The 18,900-nt window shown below is 45.0% G+C and overlaps 1 protein-coding gene across 2 annotated transcripts; it reads left to right on the top strand.

Annotated features, from left to right (window-relative positions):
* The first annotated feature begins 535 nt into the window (after nucleotides 1–535).
* On the top strand, nucleotides 536–13,552 carry LOC128438978 (CD82 antigen). Of its 2 annotated transcripts, none has more exons than XM_053421772.1 (9): nucleotides 536–655; nucleotides 6,091–6,163; nucleotides 6,878–6,950; nucleotides 8,917–9,038; nucleotides 9,556–9,630; nucleotides 11,035–11,133; nucleotides 11,696–11,869; nucleotides 11,958–12,041; nucleotides 12,399–13,552. In XM_053421772.1, exons 2-9 carry the CDS (start codon nucleotides 6,101–6,103, stop codon nucleotides 12,474–12,476), a joined length of 768 nt encoding a protein of 255 aa, XP_053277747.1. In that variant the 5' UTR covers nucleotides 536–655; nucleotides 6,091–6,100; the 3' UTR covers nucleotides 12,477–13,552. The 2 variants fall into 2 exon arrangements, with proteins under 2 accessions (XP_053277747.1, XP_053277754.1); XM_053421779.1 differs by having other exon boundaries at nucleotides 563–655; nucleotides 6,096–6,163.
* Nucleotides 13,553–18,900: the final 5,348 nt, after the last annotated feature.

The raw sequence follows: 18,900 nt of genomic DNA, 5'->3' as shown, positions 1-18,900 counted from the left end.
ATAAAACCATTTAACTGGTGTGAGTGTGTGTGTCTGTGTGTGTAGTACTGTCCTCAGACTGACCTCACTGCCTCCACCACACACTGACACAGCTCACTGACAGATCACTGACACAGATCACTGACACACGACAGCACAACTGCCACATCTGAAACCTCTCAGGCTCCAAACAGATCTGCATCATTTCTGTTTTCTGAAACACGTTCACATGAAGAAACCTGGTTATTAAAAACAAAAGTTCTTTAGAGAATCGAGAAGTTTGAACTGGAACGTTCCTCTGAGGGAATCTGAAATTCAGAAAACATTTATCAGAATTATCATTTTTAAATTTCTTATTTATCTATTATTTGCAGGATGTGACTAATATTTATACTTCCACTACTATCACTACTACAAGTAATAATACAACTAACAATTGTATTTGTACTTTCATTGAAAACTACAGAAGAATAAAACTTTGAATTCCAGAAGAAAATCAAAGAAGAAAACAAATCTGATTCTGAGAAGAAGAGGGAGGAGTCAGGCCGGGAGGAGGAGCCCCCCCCCCCAACCCCTGTCTCTCTCTCTCACACCCGCACAGACAGACACACACAGACACACACTCAGCTCCTGCTGCTCCGCAACTCTTCACCGCAACTTCACCGCAGAAAAACACGTGAGTAAGGAACCGCTGCGTTAAAAGTATCAAACTGTCGTGTTTACCGCACGTGCTGCGTGACTCCTGAACACGAGGTGCGCGTGTGTGCGCGTGTTTGATTGACAGACAGCGAGTTGAGTGGGAACAGAAAGTGAAGGTGATCGGTTCCGCTGCTTCACGTCATCAACACGTTTCACATGAAAGTGTTCGAGTGAATCTGAGCTTCATCCAGAGCGACTCGACCGAAACCAGCGTCCTACTGGGAACCATCAGGAACCAGTATCCATAAGGACCAGCATTGTGATTATGTCTGTAGAGCCGGAGAGTCCTGAGTGAAGGTTGTGGGTTCAAAGTGGGAGATGGAAGATGGAAACCAGTGCTGATGGTTTTTATATATACATATGTAGAACTCTGTCCACCTTCCCATCAAACTCATAGTTTAAATGGTTCTAATGTTCTAAGGTTCTAAAGTTCTAAAGTTCTAAGGTTCTCACAGGACGTTAAAGTCTAAACTCTCTGTTTCCAGCTGAGGATCAGATTCTAGTTTCCTGCTGTGTGTTGGTGTAATGGTGTGTTGATGTGTTGTTGTGTTGGTGTGTTGGTGTGTGTTTATGTGTTGTTGTGTTGGTGTGTTAGTGTGTTAGTGTGTTAGTGTGTTGTGTTGGTGTGTTGATGTGTTGATGTGTTGGTGTGTTGATGTGTTGCTGTGTTGGTGTGTTAGTGTGTTGATGTGTTGATGTGTTTTGATTTAATGGTGTGATGATTTGTTAGTGTGTTGATGTGTTGGTGTGTTGGTGTGTTGATGTGTTAGTGTGTTGTTGTGTTGCTCTGTGCGCTGCAGGGAGCTGAGCCTTCTGAGCCACCGTCCATGTTCCAGTTTGTGTTACACATGAAATGTGGGTCAGAGCTTTTCTCTCTTTTTGGTTCATGCTGTTGTTGATGCCCCCCCCCCCCCCCCCCCCCCTCGCTGGTCTCCTCACCATGCGAGGCCCTAATCAGGCTTCATGACCTGATGACCTCTCCACGCTGCAGGAGCAGGGTGGAGGTGCTGCTGGTTGTCAGGATCCTCACTGGGACCAGTTAGTCTGCATTCTGAGAGTCTGAGTGTGGAAGTGAGTCATGAAGCTCCAGAACCGGTTCACCCTGTCGGGGGGGAAGGCCCTGGAGCTAATTATGGTTTCCTCAGTTTGGAGCAGCTCGTGTTTCTGCTGCACAACAAACTGCAGAAGGTTCTCGATCCTCAACTCTTCATGAGCTGAGACAACCTGAACCTGAACCTGAACCTGGACCTGAACCTGAACCACACGAGTCTGTGGATCCTGGTTCTACATCCAGATGATCTCTGTTTGGACCACGCTGAGTTTCTAGAGACGAGTTTCAGGTTGAGATTCAAGCAGCAGCAGGAGGTCGTTGGACCGATGCTCTCTGGTTCCTTCACTCGCTCTCTGGTTCCTTCACTCGCTCTCTGGTTCCTTCACTCGCTCTCTGGTTCCTTCACTCGCTCTCTGGTTCCTTCACTCGCTCTCTGGTTCCTTCACTCGCTCTCTGGTTCCTTCACTCGCTCTCTGGTCCATCTCGGTGCTGCTCCACCTGGTTCCAGGTTTCTCTCAAACGTCCTCGTAGAAGATGAACAAGGAAACATTCACTCAAACATCTGATTGTTCATTCAGGAACACTGAGGAACTGAACCTGGAGAGTTTGTGTCACAGTCCAAGTGATGATTGTGTTACTGTTCGTCTGAGGGAGGTTCCTCTGGACTCTGGACTCACCTGGTGTCAGTGCTCTGTATTGAGCTGCTCTGTATTGAGCTGTTCTAGTCTTGATGACACTTAAAGAACTTAAAGTTCAGTTCCCTGTGATTCACTCATTCACACACACACATTCACACAGTGCGTCGATGGGCAGCACTGTGGTCATGTGTGTGTGTGAGAATGAACAGGAAGTGAAAGTGACTGTTTGATGGACACTTTGTGTTTCTAATGAAACGTTACGGATGAGGCCTGAAAGCGTCATGTCCCGCCTCCTGCGGCTCTACAGGCTCCGCCCCTCCCCTCAATGTTCCCACATGTTCCTGTTGGTGTGAACGACTCAGACCCGACAACCTGCTGCTGCTGCTGCACAAACACCCACTACACAACATGTCCACACAACATTCTACAGAGGTCATGTCTGAAAACAACTGAAGTTTCTTTGAGTTGTGAACCAGTTGAGTGTGAATCACAGGATTCAAACATTAGATTCACGTGGTGATTTAAAGAACTTATTATGATTCTGTCTTTGTTATGTGATTACTTTTCCAGGTACTTATCATTTTAAAGATCACAACATCATTGCTAGTTTCATCTCTGATCTGATTGGTTTATACCTCTGGGCGTTGTTGTCGTGTGTGTGTTGATTCTGTGCAGGTGAAGTGTGTTTGTATTCACACTTGTTGTATCTGCTCCTGAAGCGTTGTGTTACACGGAGGCGTCCGGTGTCTCCCTCAGTGTGAGAAGCTGCAGCAGCTCGCTGTGTGTCCAGTTTCCATCTTTTGTGGAAGTTGTGTGTGGAGGCCTTTGTTGTGTTGTTGAGTTGGTGAGTGGGAGCCAGTGAGGAGCCGGGGGCGGAGCCAGTGAGGAACGGGGGGGCGGAGCCAGTGTGGAAACATCAGCTTATTCACACAGAACAGAATCCTGATGAAATCCAGACTGAAAGACGGACGTGTCCTCGTTAACACATGAACGTCCTCTGGAGACAACACGGTGGAGTTCAGTGTGTGAAGCAGCTTTAAAGTCACAACACTTCCACATGCTCAGATGTGGAAGTGCAGGCCCAGGTCCAGGTTCAGGTTCAGGTCCAGGTCCAGGTCCAGGTTCAGGTCCAGGTTCAGGTCCAGGTCCAGGTTCAGGTTCAGGTTTAGGTCCAGGTCCAGGTCCAGGTGCAGGTCCAGGTCCAGGTCCGGAACTCACCTGGTCCAACAAGAGGACTCTGTGGTCAAAACTGCACAAAAGTGCTTTTACTTCCTGAGGAGACTCAAGAAGTTTGGCATGGCTGCAAAAACTTTAACAAACTTTTACAGGTTCACCATCGAGAGCATCCTCTCAGGCTGGATGTGTGTGTGTGTGTGTGTGTGTGTGTGTGTGCGCGCACGTGTGTGTGTGTGTGTGTTCTGATGACAGGAGCTTTCTGTCCCTCATCTCTTCTCAGTTGTGACGTTGTCTCATTAACCTCCGTGGAGATCATCAGCAGAACGTTGTGTGTTCTTTGTGTGTTCTTTGTGTGTTCTTTGTGTGTTGTGTGACCTGCTGCTCAGTTTCTGCTCAGACTCTGGATCTGCCTCTGTTTAGCAGATGATTGAAACATGATGTGAATTCCTGCTGCACTCGTTCTCCTCTGAGGCTCCTTCACATGGAAGCTGAGTCCCGGACGTTTGGTCCTCAGACGTCAACAGAAAGCTCACGTGTAGAAGCTCCAGAGCTCTGAAGGGGACGTTGTGTAGTTTCTTATAGAGCGTCACAGTGAGCGTCTACTTCCAGAGCAGCTTCGACCAGCTACATCCCATAATCCACTGTGACTGAGCTTCTATGTGAATTAAACCTGCTTGTTAATACAGTGTTGTAATAAATTCTAGTTTCTGTCGATAGAGTTTCTCCAGAGTCGCTCACACATGTAGAGCAGAGCCGGAGGGTTTCACGACATCAGATCCTCAATCTGAGATCCACTGATGTTTCACTTTCCTGTCTGAGGCCCAAAGACGAGCAGCTCCAGAGAAACAGAGAGAACGTCTCTCTCTCTCTCTCTCTCTCTGTCTCTCTCTCTCTCTCTCTCTGTCTCTGTCTCTGTCTCTCTCTGTCTCTCTCTCTCTCTCTCTCTCTCTCTCTCTCTCTCTGTCTCTGTCTCTCTCTCTCTCTCTTTCTCTCTCTTTGTCTCTCTCTCTCTCTCTCTCTCTCTGTCTCTCTCTCTCTCTCTCTGTCTCTGTCTCTGTCTCTCTCTGTCTCTCTCTCTCTCTCTCTCTCTCTCTCTCTCTCTCCCCCTCCCCCCACCCCCCCACAGGGTTGTAACACTAACCCACTTAAAGTGGGTCTGACACACGGCTTCACTGCCATGAGGAAATACATCGAGCCAGGAGGCCATGTTTCACCCAGATTCTCCTAGATTAACTGGAGAGGAGGAGAGAAGGAGGAGAGAAGGAGGAGAGAAGGAGGCAGTAGTGTTAAATAAACCCAGATGCTGTGTTTGACTATCAGAAGACACCAAACAGGAGAAAGGTCATTGGATCAAACTTCTTAGAACAGATTCACACGTTTGATTCAGAGAAACTGATCCAGAGCTTCAGGAGGAGCTGCTGAGAATCAGTGTGGAGGAGGTTCAAGGAGTTAGAACACATGAGGTTCAGGAGACGAGGAGAGGAGAGAAGGAGGAGAGGAAAGGAGAGGAGAGAAGGAGGAGAGGAGAGAAGGAGGAGAGAAGGAGGAGAGGAGAGGAGAGGAGGGGAGGGGAGGAGAGAAGAGAAGGAGAGGAGAGGAGGAGGAGAGGAGACAAGGAGGAGAGAAGGAGGGAAGGAGAGGAGAGGAGAGGGGAAGGAGGGGAGAAGGAGAGAAGGAAGGGAGGAGAGGAGGAGAGAAAGAGGAGGGGAGGGGAGGAGAGGAGAGAAGGAGGAGAGGAGGGAAGGAGAGGAGAGGAGAAGGAGGGGAGAAGGAGAAGGAGGAGAGAAGGAAGGGATGAGAGGAGAGGAGAAGGAGGAGAGACGGAGGAGAGAAGGAGGAGAGGAGAGGAGGGGAGAAAGAGGAGAGAAAGAGGAGGGGAGGGGAGGAGAGGAGAGAAGGGGGAGAGGAGAGGAGGAGGAGCCTCAGGGTGCTGAGCTCTAAAGGGAAGGACATGTTTTCTGTTCTTAACTTGTTTTGTCGTTGGCTACATTCTGTACTAATTGTGGAAACATGTAATATTAATGGAGTTATATTCATAAAATAAATACTTTGAGTGTGCAAATATTGAAATGAGATTTAAAATTTTTAAATTAAAGGGTTAGGGTTTAATTTACCCTAACCCTAACCCTTAAATATGCAATAACAGCTTAATATAAATATCTTTTAAATCTTCTTTGTTCATTTTTTTTAGGTCAATTCAGAGAATGTGGTTCAATTAGTACATTTAACTTTGATTCAAAGAAGCTCCTGACTCAGACAGGGCTTGCTATTTCCTTTTGTTTGATATATTCATAACAAACGTCTGGCCGTTGATCTGAGAGGTACAACCCCCCCCCCCCCCCAGGACTGTTGTGTGGTGTAATCCTCCAGATTCGAGTCCGGACTCGATCACCATCATCCAGAGCAGATTACAGCTCCTGGTTCTCGGAGCATCTGTTGCCACTGGTTGACCTCGTCCTCAGAGCAGATCTGGGTTCAGATTCAAACCCCCGTGGTGTCAGGGCCTCTGTCCGTGTGTGCGCTGACCGTCTGTTTCCTGTGCTGCAGATCAGGCATCATGGGGAAAGGCTGCGTGAAGGCCACCAAGTACTTCCTGTTCCTCTTCAACCTCATCTTCTTCGTGAGTATTTTACTTTCACCAGAGATTCACGAGAATCTGTTAAAGATCTGGTCTCCAGTGATGTCACCACACGGTGACCTCACTCCACTCGAGACTTCATCGTGACATCACTGATTGTGTGACATCACTGATCATATGACATCAAATGATTGATCAGATCAGCTGTTCTCTGAAAATTAGTTGTTTCCATTTATTTTGAAATTGACCTTTGAACTTTGACCAATCAGGTCACACAGTTCATCTGGAGATAAACTCTGGAGATAACACACACACAGACACAGACACACACAGACACACACAGACACACACACACAGCTTCACGTCAGCTGATTGTTCAGTTGTGAGTTTTAATTAAAGTGCAGATGAAGAGTTGGTTACCAGTGACACTTGTGTCTCTAAGCTGACAGATGAACGCTGTGTGTGTGTCTGTGTGTGAGTGTGTCTGTGTGTGTGTGTGTGTGTGTGTGTGTGTTTGTGTCTGTGTCTGTGTGTGTGTGTGTCAGTAGATTGATCAGAGACATGAACACATGAAGGTGATCCAGATGCTGCAGCTTCTCTTAATGGTTGACTTGTGTGTCTGTGTGTGTCTGTGTGTCTGTGTGTGTCTGTGTGTGTGTGTGTGTGTGTGTGTCAGTAGATTGATCAGGGACTTGAACACATGAAGGTGATCCAGATGCTGCAGCTTCTCTTAATGGTTGACTTGTGTGTTTCCAGCTGTTCGGTGCCGTCCTCATGGGATTCGGACTCTGGCTGCTTCTGGACAATCAGAGCTTCATCGTCCTGCTCAGTAAGTTCCTTCATCTCGTGGTCCTTTGATCAGGGGACTCCTTTCATTTCACTTCCTGTCTCTGAGCTGAAGAAGAGTTCAAACCCTTCAGACTCTCTCCTGACCGGAGCCGCTCACGAGCTCTGAAGCAGAAACACAAGAAGCCAAACAGAGACTGGATCTAAATGTTTCCACTGGAACGTTCCAGAACACATGATTAACCAGGAGGCCAAGTGTGTGTGTGTGTTTTATATATTAGATATTGATTTATTCATGTTTCCTGACATGTTCCTCACATGTTCTGCAGGTTCTGTATGTGAGAACTAATGTCTGAGTCAACACAGGACAAACACCAACTACACAACACAGGACAAACACCAACTACACAACATGTCCTCACAATGTTTTCTGGATATTTTATAGAAGTCATGTCTGAAAACATCTTTATCGAAATGAGAGAAAACTCAAATGTTCATTCTCTTTGACTTTTGATTTCTGGAGCTTGAAACCAAAGAGTGAAACTAAGAAGCTGGTTCCTGCTCCTCCTCTGGATCGATGGGTTCTCAGGTCTGAGGTGTTCTCAGTCACGGTGGATTTCCCTCCTGGACCCTTGTTGTGGTTTTGGAAGCAGACTCTCTGGAGAACATCTGTATCCAGAGCGTTTCCACCTCTGGTTCACCAGCTGGCAGATGCTTCTCTCTTTGTTCCTCTGAAGTCACGTCAGTGGTTCCACCTGAACCTCCAGATCTTCATCTTCACACTTCTCTCATTAACTAAACAACTCCAGACTAAATATGAGGTTTTAGTTTCTTTCTAAATGAAAAACTTAGAATAATGTTTTCAAAGTATAAAACTAGAGATGAACTTTTAATTATTATTAGATCAGGTTTCTTTTTATTTCTTCAGAATTAGTTCATCCACATGGAAACATTTTAATATGGGAGCACTGTTTTAATCGTTACTTCTTATTTTACAGTAAAACTACATTTGATGTATTTTATAAACATAACTGGATTTATTCATTTCAATGAATTTAACATTTCAGTAAAGATGAAATTTAGTTTGTTTGAGAGAGAAAAAGAAAAGATGAAGAAGAGAAAGAGACGAGAAGCACGGAGACGCAGACATATAGAGACATTGAGCGAGTGTAACGGAGACGTGTGTGTGTCTGTGTGTGTCTGTGTGTGTCTGTGTGTGTCTGTGTGTGGTTGTGTGTTTACTGGGAACAGTGAGCGTCACTGAGGACATTTGTCCATCGTCCTCTGCAGGTGTCCTCCCCTCAGACACTGGGCTCTTTCTGCTCCGTCCAGCATCAGCATGCATCACATCAGCCCAGTGCGCTCACTGCCTTACTCATCACCACAGACTCACACAGACACACACTCACAGACACACAGACACACACAGACACACACACAGATGCAGTCACACGGAGCGTTAAAGTGCAGTGCACAGTTTAGCTTTGTGTCTGAACATGAACGAGACGTATTGAAGGAGGCGTCGTCTGTTGTGTGATGGTCACATGATCTCAGTGTGTGATTGGCCGAGCTGCAGCATGTGAGCGATGACATCAGCCTGAAGCTGTGACTCTGAAGCTGAGTCACAGCGAGAGTCAAACACTGAGCAGCACAGACACGTCAGTAGAGACCTTCTCTGTCTCGTTGGTCAGTGGATCTCAAACAGCTGAGTCCTCGTCACTGTGTCAGGAGAACGACACCTGCAGTTGTGTTGTGTTTTATTGTGTGTCTGTCATCATCTTGTGTTTGTTTTCAACAAGTTTGACCATGAAGAGAAAAACCTCAAATTCATGATTAGAAACTTTAACGTCCTCTGACGTGTGTTAATAATTAAAGTGTTCAGCAGGTCAGATCTAGTTCCATAAGGGTTTGTATATGTTATGCACATGAGTGTAAGTTGTGTGTGTATTTGTAGAGATGTTGTGTTAATAAGAAGGTCATGTGACGTCTGGTGGTTTGTTCCCTGGCAGACGACTCCCCCGCGGTGAAGGTGGCCTGCTACCTCCTGATCGGAGCCGGAGCTTTCTCCATGCTCATGGGCTTCCTCGGCTGCTTGGGCGCCGTGTACGAGGTCCGCTGCCTGCTGGGCCTGGTGAGTGAGGAGGTACACAGGTTCGATACCAGCGCTCAGAGCGTCCAATCAGTGACCAGCGTCCACACCTGAGGAACAACCGACATCTGTTCAGTATTAATAATGTTAATTATTAAGATCTGCACCAAACTGCACATGAATCCGTCAGAACGGATGATATTCATGGAGCTTCATGGATTATTCTGAGTGTTCTGACGTGTTCGTGTGGACGAGGATCAAACTGACACGTGGACCAGATTAGAACTGGTTCCCAGCACAGTAACACTCCAGGTGCTGTGGTTCCACTGGTCAGGAAGTGAAGATGGTTTCATCTGAGGGATTTTATATTAATGAAATGTTCGTGTGGAAATGAGCCAGTTTCATGATGAAGGAACATGTGAGTCACTGAGGTGTTCACACACACACACACACACACACACACACACACACACACACACACACACACACATGCACACACACACACACACACACACAGCTGTACGTGTTGTAATGATTCCAGATGTTTCCTCCTCCTCAGTACTTCACCTGCCTCCTGCTGATCCTTCTGGCTCAGATCGCCGCCGGCGCCCTCATCTACTTCCAGAAGGACGTGGTGAGTGACATCACTTCCTCTTCATTAGTCCTCCATCTTGTCTCTGGACAGAACATCAACACCTGTCAGTCCCACCTGGAAGCAGGTGATCTGGAACATCTGGAATGTGGAGGTTTGCAGCTGCTTTGTTTGCTGATTGGCTGCCGAGTCCGCCCAGGATGTGTTGTAACATGCTGTGTGTGTGTGTGTGTGTGTGTGTGTGTGTGTGTGTGTGTGTGAGTGTGTGCGTGCGTGCGTGCGTGCGTGTGTGTGTGTGTGTGTGTGTGTGTTTAGAAACATGACTCTTTTCTTCTTCTTGAGCTCTAATGACGAGGTGACGTTTGGTTCCTGTGAATGAAGAGTTTTAATCGACAGCGATTTCCTCATGAATGTATTAATTATTATTTGTGTTAATAGTATTAGATGATTATTGAAAGTGATGTTTATACTTTTTACAAGAGCAAGAACATTTTTTGTACATGAGGTTTAAATAATAATGAACTAACTATATTATGATCATTAACATGATATGAATAATTACTGATTAATACTGAGATGTGGGGACAGCCCTGATCCGACCGTAGTTCTTGTTCCACTTCCTGTAACTGAAGGAATCAGCTTCTGATATGTTCTCCATGGAGTTTGATTTATGAAAGAGAAGCCGAGAAGGTGAAGAAGGTTTATGGAGGTGAAGTGGAGGAGCTGAGGTTCATCCAACATGTTCCTCCTCACTCACTCGTCTCCTGGGGAAAGTCTCCAATGAAACATGGTTTTGGAGGAAGATGCATGAAGATCTCAGATCAGCTGCAGGTCTTCATAGAAGGACACGCAGGAGAACCAGATGAATTCTGATCATCTGGACGTCGGTCTGAAGCTGCTCTGAAGATATCAGATATATCTGGATTCTCAACATTCAGCTGCGAAGCCAACATTTAACAACAGATCTGGAGACTTGGTCCTCAGGACACGTGGATCAGGACTCGGACAGATTCCACGTGTCCTGAGGACTCGTCTGTCTCAGGCTCGATCCAGAGGACGGAGGTGAAGCTGCTTTGCACCGAGTGAGAAGAGACGCGTCCAGCTGCCTCAGTCCAGACTCACTGCTTCTCTACACATTAAACAAACTACGATTATTATTATAAACATGAATGAGCTCATAGAGAGGACGCTTCTGTTCTTGATGCTAAGCTAACTATGCTAAGCTAGCCTGGCTGCCTCCTGCTGTGGGATCATCTAACACATCTCCTCCTCCGGACCTCATTTGTGTTCTTTATGTTCATTTGAGACGCACAAATCTCCACAAAGAAGCGAAAAACACACAACAAAACACAACCACACAATGAACAGCCAATAAATCGGATGAATCTTCAGAATCTGTTTTTATCTGTTTGCTTTGTTTTAACGCCTCCACGTGTTTTATTCCAGTTAAACCAGGAAATGTCCAAGATCGTGTCCAAGGTTCTGGAGAACTACCCCGGGAACAACTCCAGCACGGAGCAGGCGTGGGACTTCATCCAGTGGAGCGTGAGTCTGAAACCACCTCAGCTTCTCCTCTGATGACAGAAGGCCTTTTATTAATTAATTATTATTAACCTGAAACTTTCTCCAATTCAATGTTTGAGTTTTTAGCTAAAACCAGTAATTATTTGTTCCTTTATTCTCGAGCAGCGAGCAACTTTATTCTGTTTGTTTCAAGCTGCTGAGGATTTAAAACCTTTCACGTGTTTTCACTTGTTACTGCAGAACTCGGAGTTTAGAGTTTAGAGGTTTTTGTAGTTTCCAGTCACAGACTTCAGTTTAATAGATTCTCTGTGACGTGTCTCTGTATTCTCATATTGTTCAAGTTAGTTTTGTGCAAATGAAATGTTTATATTTGAGTTTTAAGTGAAAAAAGTAATTAAACCGCTGCAGAAATGTTGTGGTTACTTTTTATTTCTTGAATTTAAAGAAACAGATTTTCTGGTTTGACTGTTTTTCTGGAACTTGATGCCGAGTCCTTCTGGAACCACGGAGCTCTGTGGTCCTGAGAGCTGCTCCCTCAGAGCCTGCTGTGCTGCTCTGACGGTGTGTGTCTGTCTGTGTGTAGATGGAGTGCTGTGGCTGGAACGCACATCTGGACTGGAACGACAACCCGGTGATCGTGAACAGCTCCCAGCTGCTGTTCCCCTGCTCCTGCCAGAACGTCTCGCTGGCAGCAGGGAACTTCTCCGGCAGCGGGTTCTGTGAGGCCCCGACGCCCGACTGGCCCGTCTACGACGTGGTGAGCAGCACCTCCTCCTCTTCTCCCAGGTCCCCCCCCCCCCCCCCGCTCGGCTCATCACTCCTCCCTCTGCTCCTGTCTCCTTCAGGGTTGTGCTGCCAGTGTGGAGAGCTGGCTCCTCACCAACATCGGCGTAGTGCTGGGGATCTGCCTGGCGGTGGCGCTCATCGAGGTACGCTGACGTCATGTGTCTTCTGCTGCTTCTGTGTCTGATGGTTTAATGAAGCTGCTGAAAGCCTGCAGCGCCTCCTACTGGCAAGGGGCTGCAACTGCAAGGAAATAGAATTCACTCAACACATACAATTAAAATAAAAACAGGAACTTTGAGTGTGTTTAGAAAAATGTAAAATGTGATGAAACTCACATTAGACCTGAGAGGATTTAATGGTATTAATTTAATTTAATTTAATAGTAAGTCCGATATTTCTTTAGTTTACAGCTTTGTGAAATGTTTCAAACTGGTATAAAGGGTTGTAGTGTAAGTTAGTGTTTGTTAGAAAGTGTGTGACCTTTGACCTGTGTGTTGCAGCTGCTGGGGATGGTCTTGTCCATGTGCCTGTGCAGGAACGTTCACAGGGAGGATTACACCAAAGTGCCAAAGTTCTGAAGCTGCAACCAGAACGAGTTTGAAACCACAACGAGTTCCCACCTGATGTTCAGTGAGAGATTTGGTCAAAATGTAAAATAATGTGTTTTCTTCATTGTTTCGGGATTTTTCTTCTTCCTCTTTCGAGGCACTTCCATCTTTTATGTTTTAAATTTTGGGTCCAGTTTCTTTGCAGCACTTTAGAGGTTTTGAGGTTTTGAAGTTTGGATTAGAGAGCGAAGCTGAAACGTTTGTGAAGTTTGTGATCGGAGGAACAAGAGGAGAACATGTGGTCGAGGGGGGGGTGAAAGGAGGAAGAGTGAAATATGAGTTTCTCCTCAGATCTTTTATTCTGTGTTTCTCTGTCAGTTCAGTTTTAGTTTCCAGAAAACAAGAGAATTCACGTTTGTTGAGACAGAATTTTTTTTATGGACGTCTGATTTGGACATTTGGAGAATCGACCTGTTCTTTTTTTAAATACATGATTTGTGAAATGTTTTTAGTATTTTGTACATAATAATTTTTATTCATGATTTCTTTGTGGTTTTGATCCAAAAGAAGAAACAAACACCTCCCAGGCTTTTCATTAGCAGCTGGTTTCTCCCTGAACGTTTTATGTTTAATCATTTTAATCATCAGGGTTGTTCTGGAAATAATAGAAATAATGAGGTACTAAATACTGATACTTGTTTTCTAGAAGTATCGCTCTCAGTTTACAGCCAGCAAAAGTACGATATTTATTTTGAAGTTCCTGTAGATTTATGGTTGTGTATAAACCCACATTTTTCCTCTTCACCACTTTCTGTGAAAAATTCAAATCTCTGCAACTAGTAGTTTAGGAGCGAATTGAATATTCTTAAAAAGAAATTAGTTTATATACAAAGCTCCCTTTTGAAATAGAGTTTTAACATTCAGACGAGATGTTGTTTTTATTATAAAGTTTTCTTTGTACAGTCTGTATGAATACGTCCCATTAACCTTTAACCTCTAAGATTCAAAGGTTTGTAACTCGGGGGATTCGTGGGACTGCAGCTGGATTAGTACGTGTGCTCACTACACTTATTATATTTCATTTTCACAATAAACTGATGTCAGAAGTTTGTTGTTTGTCTGTTTTTTTTTAATGTATGACTGTATAATGTTTACTTCCTGTTGACTGAAGGCTCAAATACAACATAGTAGGAAAAAGACAAAGTAAGAAAAGCTTCTCAGAATAAAATCATAAATTTGAGATAAAAAATAAAACATTACGTTTTATCTGAGAGAAAAACTGTAGATTTATGTTTTAATAAATCAAGTCTGTAGTTCCAGTTATAACCACTGGAGGACAGTGTAACTGAAAACCTCAGATGCTTGAATTCTGAAAGTGTCCAAAGAAAAGTGAAAACTGATGAAGAACAATGACAAATTATTAGTCTTTAAGTATCAGAATTAAAGTTTAGTGGAAATATGTTTTAAGAAATAATAATGAGGTAATGACAGCAGCTTCACATGATTGACAGCTGAGACTGACTCCTGAATGGTCCAAGGCTACTACACAGATTCACAAGATGGCGCCCGTCGTAGTGGAGGAAGATGTGTCGTCCATCTTGATTTTCAGTCTATGGATCAAACTGGTTACTGGCAGCTAAAGAAAAAGTAAAGTTCCTCTCTGCTGATTGGACAACACATCTGACACGCCCACCAAATGAGAGCATATGAGCCTGGAAGTGTGATGACATCATCAGAGGAAACATGTTCAACCTGGAAACTGAAGTTAAATGTTTTGATTCAGTTTGAATGTAAAGATCCTTCACATGATCTTCATCATGTGAAGGATCTTTACAAGAAGAAACAGTTTCCTCAACGAGCAGCTCTGACAACTGACAGATACATGTATTTGTATTTATTATATCTTAATTCAGCTTCAGGATTGAATATTAAAGTGTTTGTGAAGTTTGTGAAGCTGCTGCAGCCTTGGTCCTCCTGAGGAAACCCAGTGGCTCTGAGCTGGTGGAGCCTCCTGATGTGTGATGGTTTCCTGCTGCTGCTGGTTTCGCTGGGAGCAGGAAGTCTGAGCTGTGCAGGTCCCTCAGATCCAAGCTGTGGATCTGTGATGCAGCAGGAAGACGTCCCTCAGGACAGAAGCTGTGGACATCAGAGGGACCATCCATGGAGAAGGTGCTGAGCAGGGGTCTCCCTCCTCTTCATGGCGTCCTGAACATGGAGGTTGTGTCCTCAGCTCTGAAGCCTGAAGACGACACTGAGCCTAGAACCTGTGACCTCCAGCACCAGGGGGACATGTTCAGATAATGATAACATATCAATGTCATTATATGAATTAGAATCATGATTAAAACATGTAACTGTAGGTTTCTGTCTGGTTCCCAACCCACTTTATTGTGAAAGTCTTGAGGAGGAAGTGTCTTTCCGTGTCCGCCTCTGATTGGATGATTGATTTCCTTGTTGTGTATAAATAAGTGTCTCGTTTCCTCTGGACGGATCTGAAGTTCTCTGAGATTCAGACGTGTCGTGTTTCACGAGTCTCCTCCGGGGTCGTGTCACTTTACACGCCTGTTACCATGGAACCATGCTAACAGGCGTGTAAAGTGATACCAGTGAAAACAAAAGTGATGTGATTGTGTGTTTGTGTCTGACTCTCGAGCTTCAGCACCTTCATGTTCCTGAAGAATCCTCCTGTGACTGGACCTGTGGATTTAAATGTGGAGGAAACATCTGGATCCGAGTGCGACGGCCGCTCTGGTCCTCGGACTCGTTCTGTCACATCTGGTCGGAGAAGGTAACACAATAAATACATGTTGTTATGAACTGAACTTAACAATTAGCAACTGGGGAAAGGTTGACGCACAATAACTATCATTGTGTTACAGATGTTGTGTTTCCCTCTGTGTCCTCAGAGTCGTGTCAGTTTCCTCTGAACACACACAAGCCTTGTTGAACTGAGCTGGTGTGAGTGTGTCGACTCTTCGTTGTGTAGATGAAAAATCATCTACACAACGATTCTTCTGAAACGTTTCACTTTTCAAACTTTTATTCCAAAACGTGAAGAACTGACACGTCTATTAACAATCTGTTGGATTCTTCCTCAGACTTCTGATAGAGAACAGAGTCGCCATCTTAAATACCCACAATCCATCTGAACAAGTCACGTGATACTTCCTCAATACAGGAGCTAAAATATTAATAACTTTATTCATACAGCAGCTTTCAACAGGTCGTCACAAAGGGAACAAGCAACTGGAACACAGTGGTTTTATACCACCAGGGCAGTTTGACCTTTGACCTTTGGAATTGAATCACTTCATCTTCAGGTCAAAACTCGTGATTCCCTGAAGATGATGTTTACACAGAATTCGATCAGGCCCCCCCCCCCCGCTGGTCATGTGACCTTGGACCATCAGATGGAACCAGTTCCTCCTTTAGGTGAACGTTCCTACTGAAGACCTCCCCTCGAGGGAGATCCAAGCCAATCATAACATGTCTGAGCCAGTGGGCGTCGCCAGCACCGAGCTGACAGACCAATGGCTGTCGGGGTTTTGACCATGTGACGTCCTGTGTGTCCAGGCAGTGTGGTGAAGGTGCTGTGTCACCCCGGGGAGCGGGTCACCCTCCCGTGTGCGTACCACTATGAGGACGAGGGGGACGTCCCCCAGCTGTCGGTGCAGTGGAGGAGTCCACTCAACCAGCTGCTGTGTCACTACATCAAACACAAAGCCTTCAGGAACTGCACCCCCGGCTACACCATCCGCTACACCCCCCGCGCCATCGCCCTGACCGTGCAGCACGTGAGCGTGGACGACTTCGGGCTGCACGTCTGCTCCGTGGGGAAACCACACGAGTTCAGGGACTCGAGCATCGAACTGCTGAGGAGCACAGGTGAGTGAGACAGGTGGGGGGCGGGGCCTAATGTCACCTGACCTGACAGGACACGTCTCTCTCTCCAGGGTCAGTGACGTCAGAGCCAAAGAACACAGGAAGTCATTCAGGTGTGTTGACACACACACACACACAGACACACACAGACAGAGAGACATAGACAGACAGACAGACAGTCACAAACGCAGACAGACACACATACACACAGACACACACACACAGACAGACAGACACACACACACACACACACAGAGACACACACACACAGATAGACAGACAGACACACACACAGACACACACACACACAGACAGACAGACAGACAGACAGACAGATTAACACACAGACACACAGACAGACACACACAGACACACAGACACACACACAGACACACAGACACACACACAGACAGACACACACACACAGACAGACACAAACACACACACACAGACAGACACAAACACACACACACAGACAGACAGACAGACACACACACACAGACACACACACACAGACAGACACACACAGACACACACACAGACACACACACACAGACAGACACACACAGACAGACACACACACAGACACACAGACACACAGACAGACACACACAGACAGACACACACACAGACACACAGACACACACACACACACACACACACACACACACACAGACAGACACAAACACACACACACACAGACAGACAGACAGAGAGACACACACACACACACACACACACACACACACACACACAGACATACACACACAGAGAGACACACAAAGACAGTCAGACACAAACACACACAGACAGACAAAGAGACACACACACACAGACACACAGACACAGACACACAGACACACAGACAGACACACACACACACAGACAGACACACACACACAGACAGACACAAACACACACACACAGACACACAGACACACAGACAGACACACACACAGACACACAGACACACACACACAGACAGACACAAACACACACACACAGACAGAGAGACACACACACACACACACACACACACAGACATACACACACAGATAGAGAGACACACAAAGACAGTCAGACACAAACACACACAGACACACAGACAGACTGATACATTATGATACGATTCAGTAAGATATTAAACTTTTTATAATAATCGAGACGATACAATAAGTTTCCGGTGGTTTTGTCTTTCAGGTCCCAGATGGACTTTTCTTCTCCTCCTCACTTTGTCCCTGTTTGTCTTCATGTAAGAGACAAATTGGTTTTATTCATTGAGTTAATATTAAACTTTATTAAACTACAGAATCAGTTAATGGAAAAAACTGTAAGACTACAGAGAGCTCGAAATTAAAGCTGCTGTGAAACCCCCGGTTGTGTTGTTTATGAGTCTGTTGTAGTGTGAGTGTGTGTGCTTTATTTTCTGTATTGTCGGTCAAAAGGAACTTAAATATGAGATATGCACAAGGTTTACAAAATGAAGAATTGAAGAAAAACGATGGGAAACAAATAAAACCAATTTGAAAATCCCATCAGACGACATTAAGGCAGAAATATCAGAATGAACAAGTTACAGATGAGACATTTGAATATATAATAACTTATTTTATAATGTAAAATGTTTAGATCAGAGTTGGATTGAAAAAAAAGGGCAAAAAAAAGGTTATTTATTTAGCTTAGTGTGATAAGTCATATTATAATCTCATAACTTCATTACATAAGATATATATATTAAATAACTTGACCTATTATTGATAATATTTGTTTTCTGTCAAATTCAGTTTCATATATTTTGTTTAACGGCAACCCAGGCTGTAATTCACACGCTGTCCACTCGGTGGCGCCATAGTGACAACCTGCAGTAAACAGACATCAGCTGAGAAGAGTTCTGTATTTAAACAGCAGGAGAAACAGGTTTGATTTAAGTGTCCCAGTGAGAATTCATTTATTATATTAAAAGCCCAAACTGAAAGCCACCGTAGATTCTCCTGCAGCCTCGGACAGGACGGATGAATATGATATCAAATCATATTATTATAATCATTGACTGAAGAGTGTGAGGAGAGTGGAACCTGTTCTCTCTCTGACTGATGCTTTATGAAAAGCAGTGTTCAACCGACCAAGCATCAGAGTGTGGAGATCAAATGTGTCTGAATTACTGTGGATTAGAGGTAAAATACAAATACTTGAGTAATTCCCAGTTGTACTTGAACACAGTTACTTCCCATCAGTGTAGAGCTTCTTATTTGTATCTCCCAAGATTAAAAAACCATAAAGAACTAAATGTGCAACTACAGGAGGTCTTTGTTCTGAAGGTTCTGCTCAAACAGAGAAGTCGTGTTAAGGCAGGTTCCAGCGAGGAGCCGTTCACAGGCTGGAGATGAAGAAGATGAAGAAGATGATGAAGATGAAGAAGACTTCTGGCCTCAGAGGGTTGGAGCCTGTTCCTCTCAGCTCATCTGCAAACGGCCTCGAATGCCCCGTGAGGTTCCTCATGTCAATAACAGGATGTGATGTGAGGACGGAGCTGTAAGAGAAACCTCCTGTTACATCTCCAGAGCCGCTGGGT

This window comes from Pleuronectes platessa, chromosome 1 (genome assembly GCF_947347685.1).
Source record: "Pleuronectes platessa chromosome 1, fPlePla1.1, whole genome shotgun sequence".
Lineage (NCBI taxonomy): Eukaryota > Metazoa > Chordata > Actinopteri > Pleuronectiformes > Pleuronectidae > Pleuronectes > Pleuronectes platessa.
Note: the sequence above shows the minus strand (reverse complement) of the source record. Positions and strands in the feature narration are given on the sequence as shown.

Bases quoted from the DNA above. Each gene is read 5' to 3' on its own strand.
- LOC128438978 (XM_053421772.1), top strand. From the start codon at position 6,101: ATGGGGAAAGGCTGCGTGAAGGCCACCAAGTACTTCCTGTTCCTCTTC. The intron at 6,164-6,877 runs GTGAGTATTTTA...GTGTGTTTCCAG, and splicing joins TCTTCAACCTCATCTTCTTC to CTGTTCGGTGCCGTCCTCAT. The intron at 9,039-9,555 runs GTGAGTGAGGAG...CCTCCTCCTCAG, and splicing joins TCCGCTGCCTGCTGGGCCTG to TACTTCACCTGCCTCCTGCT.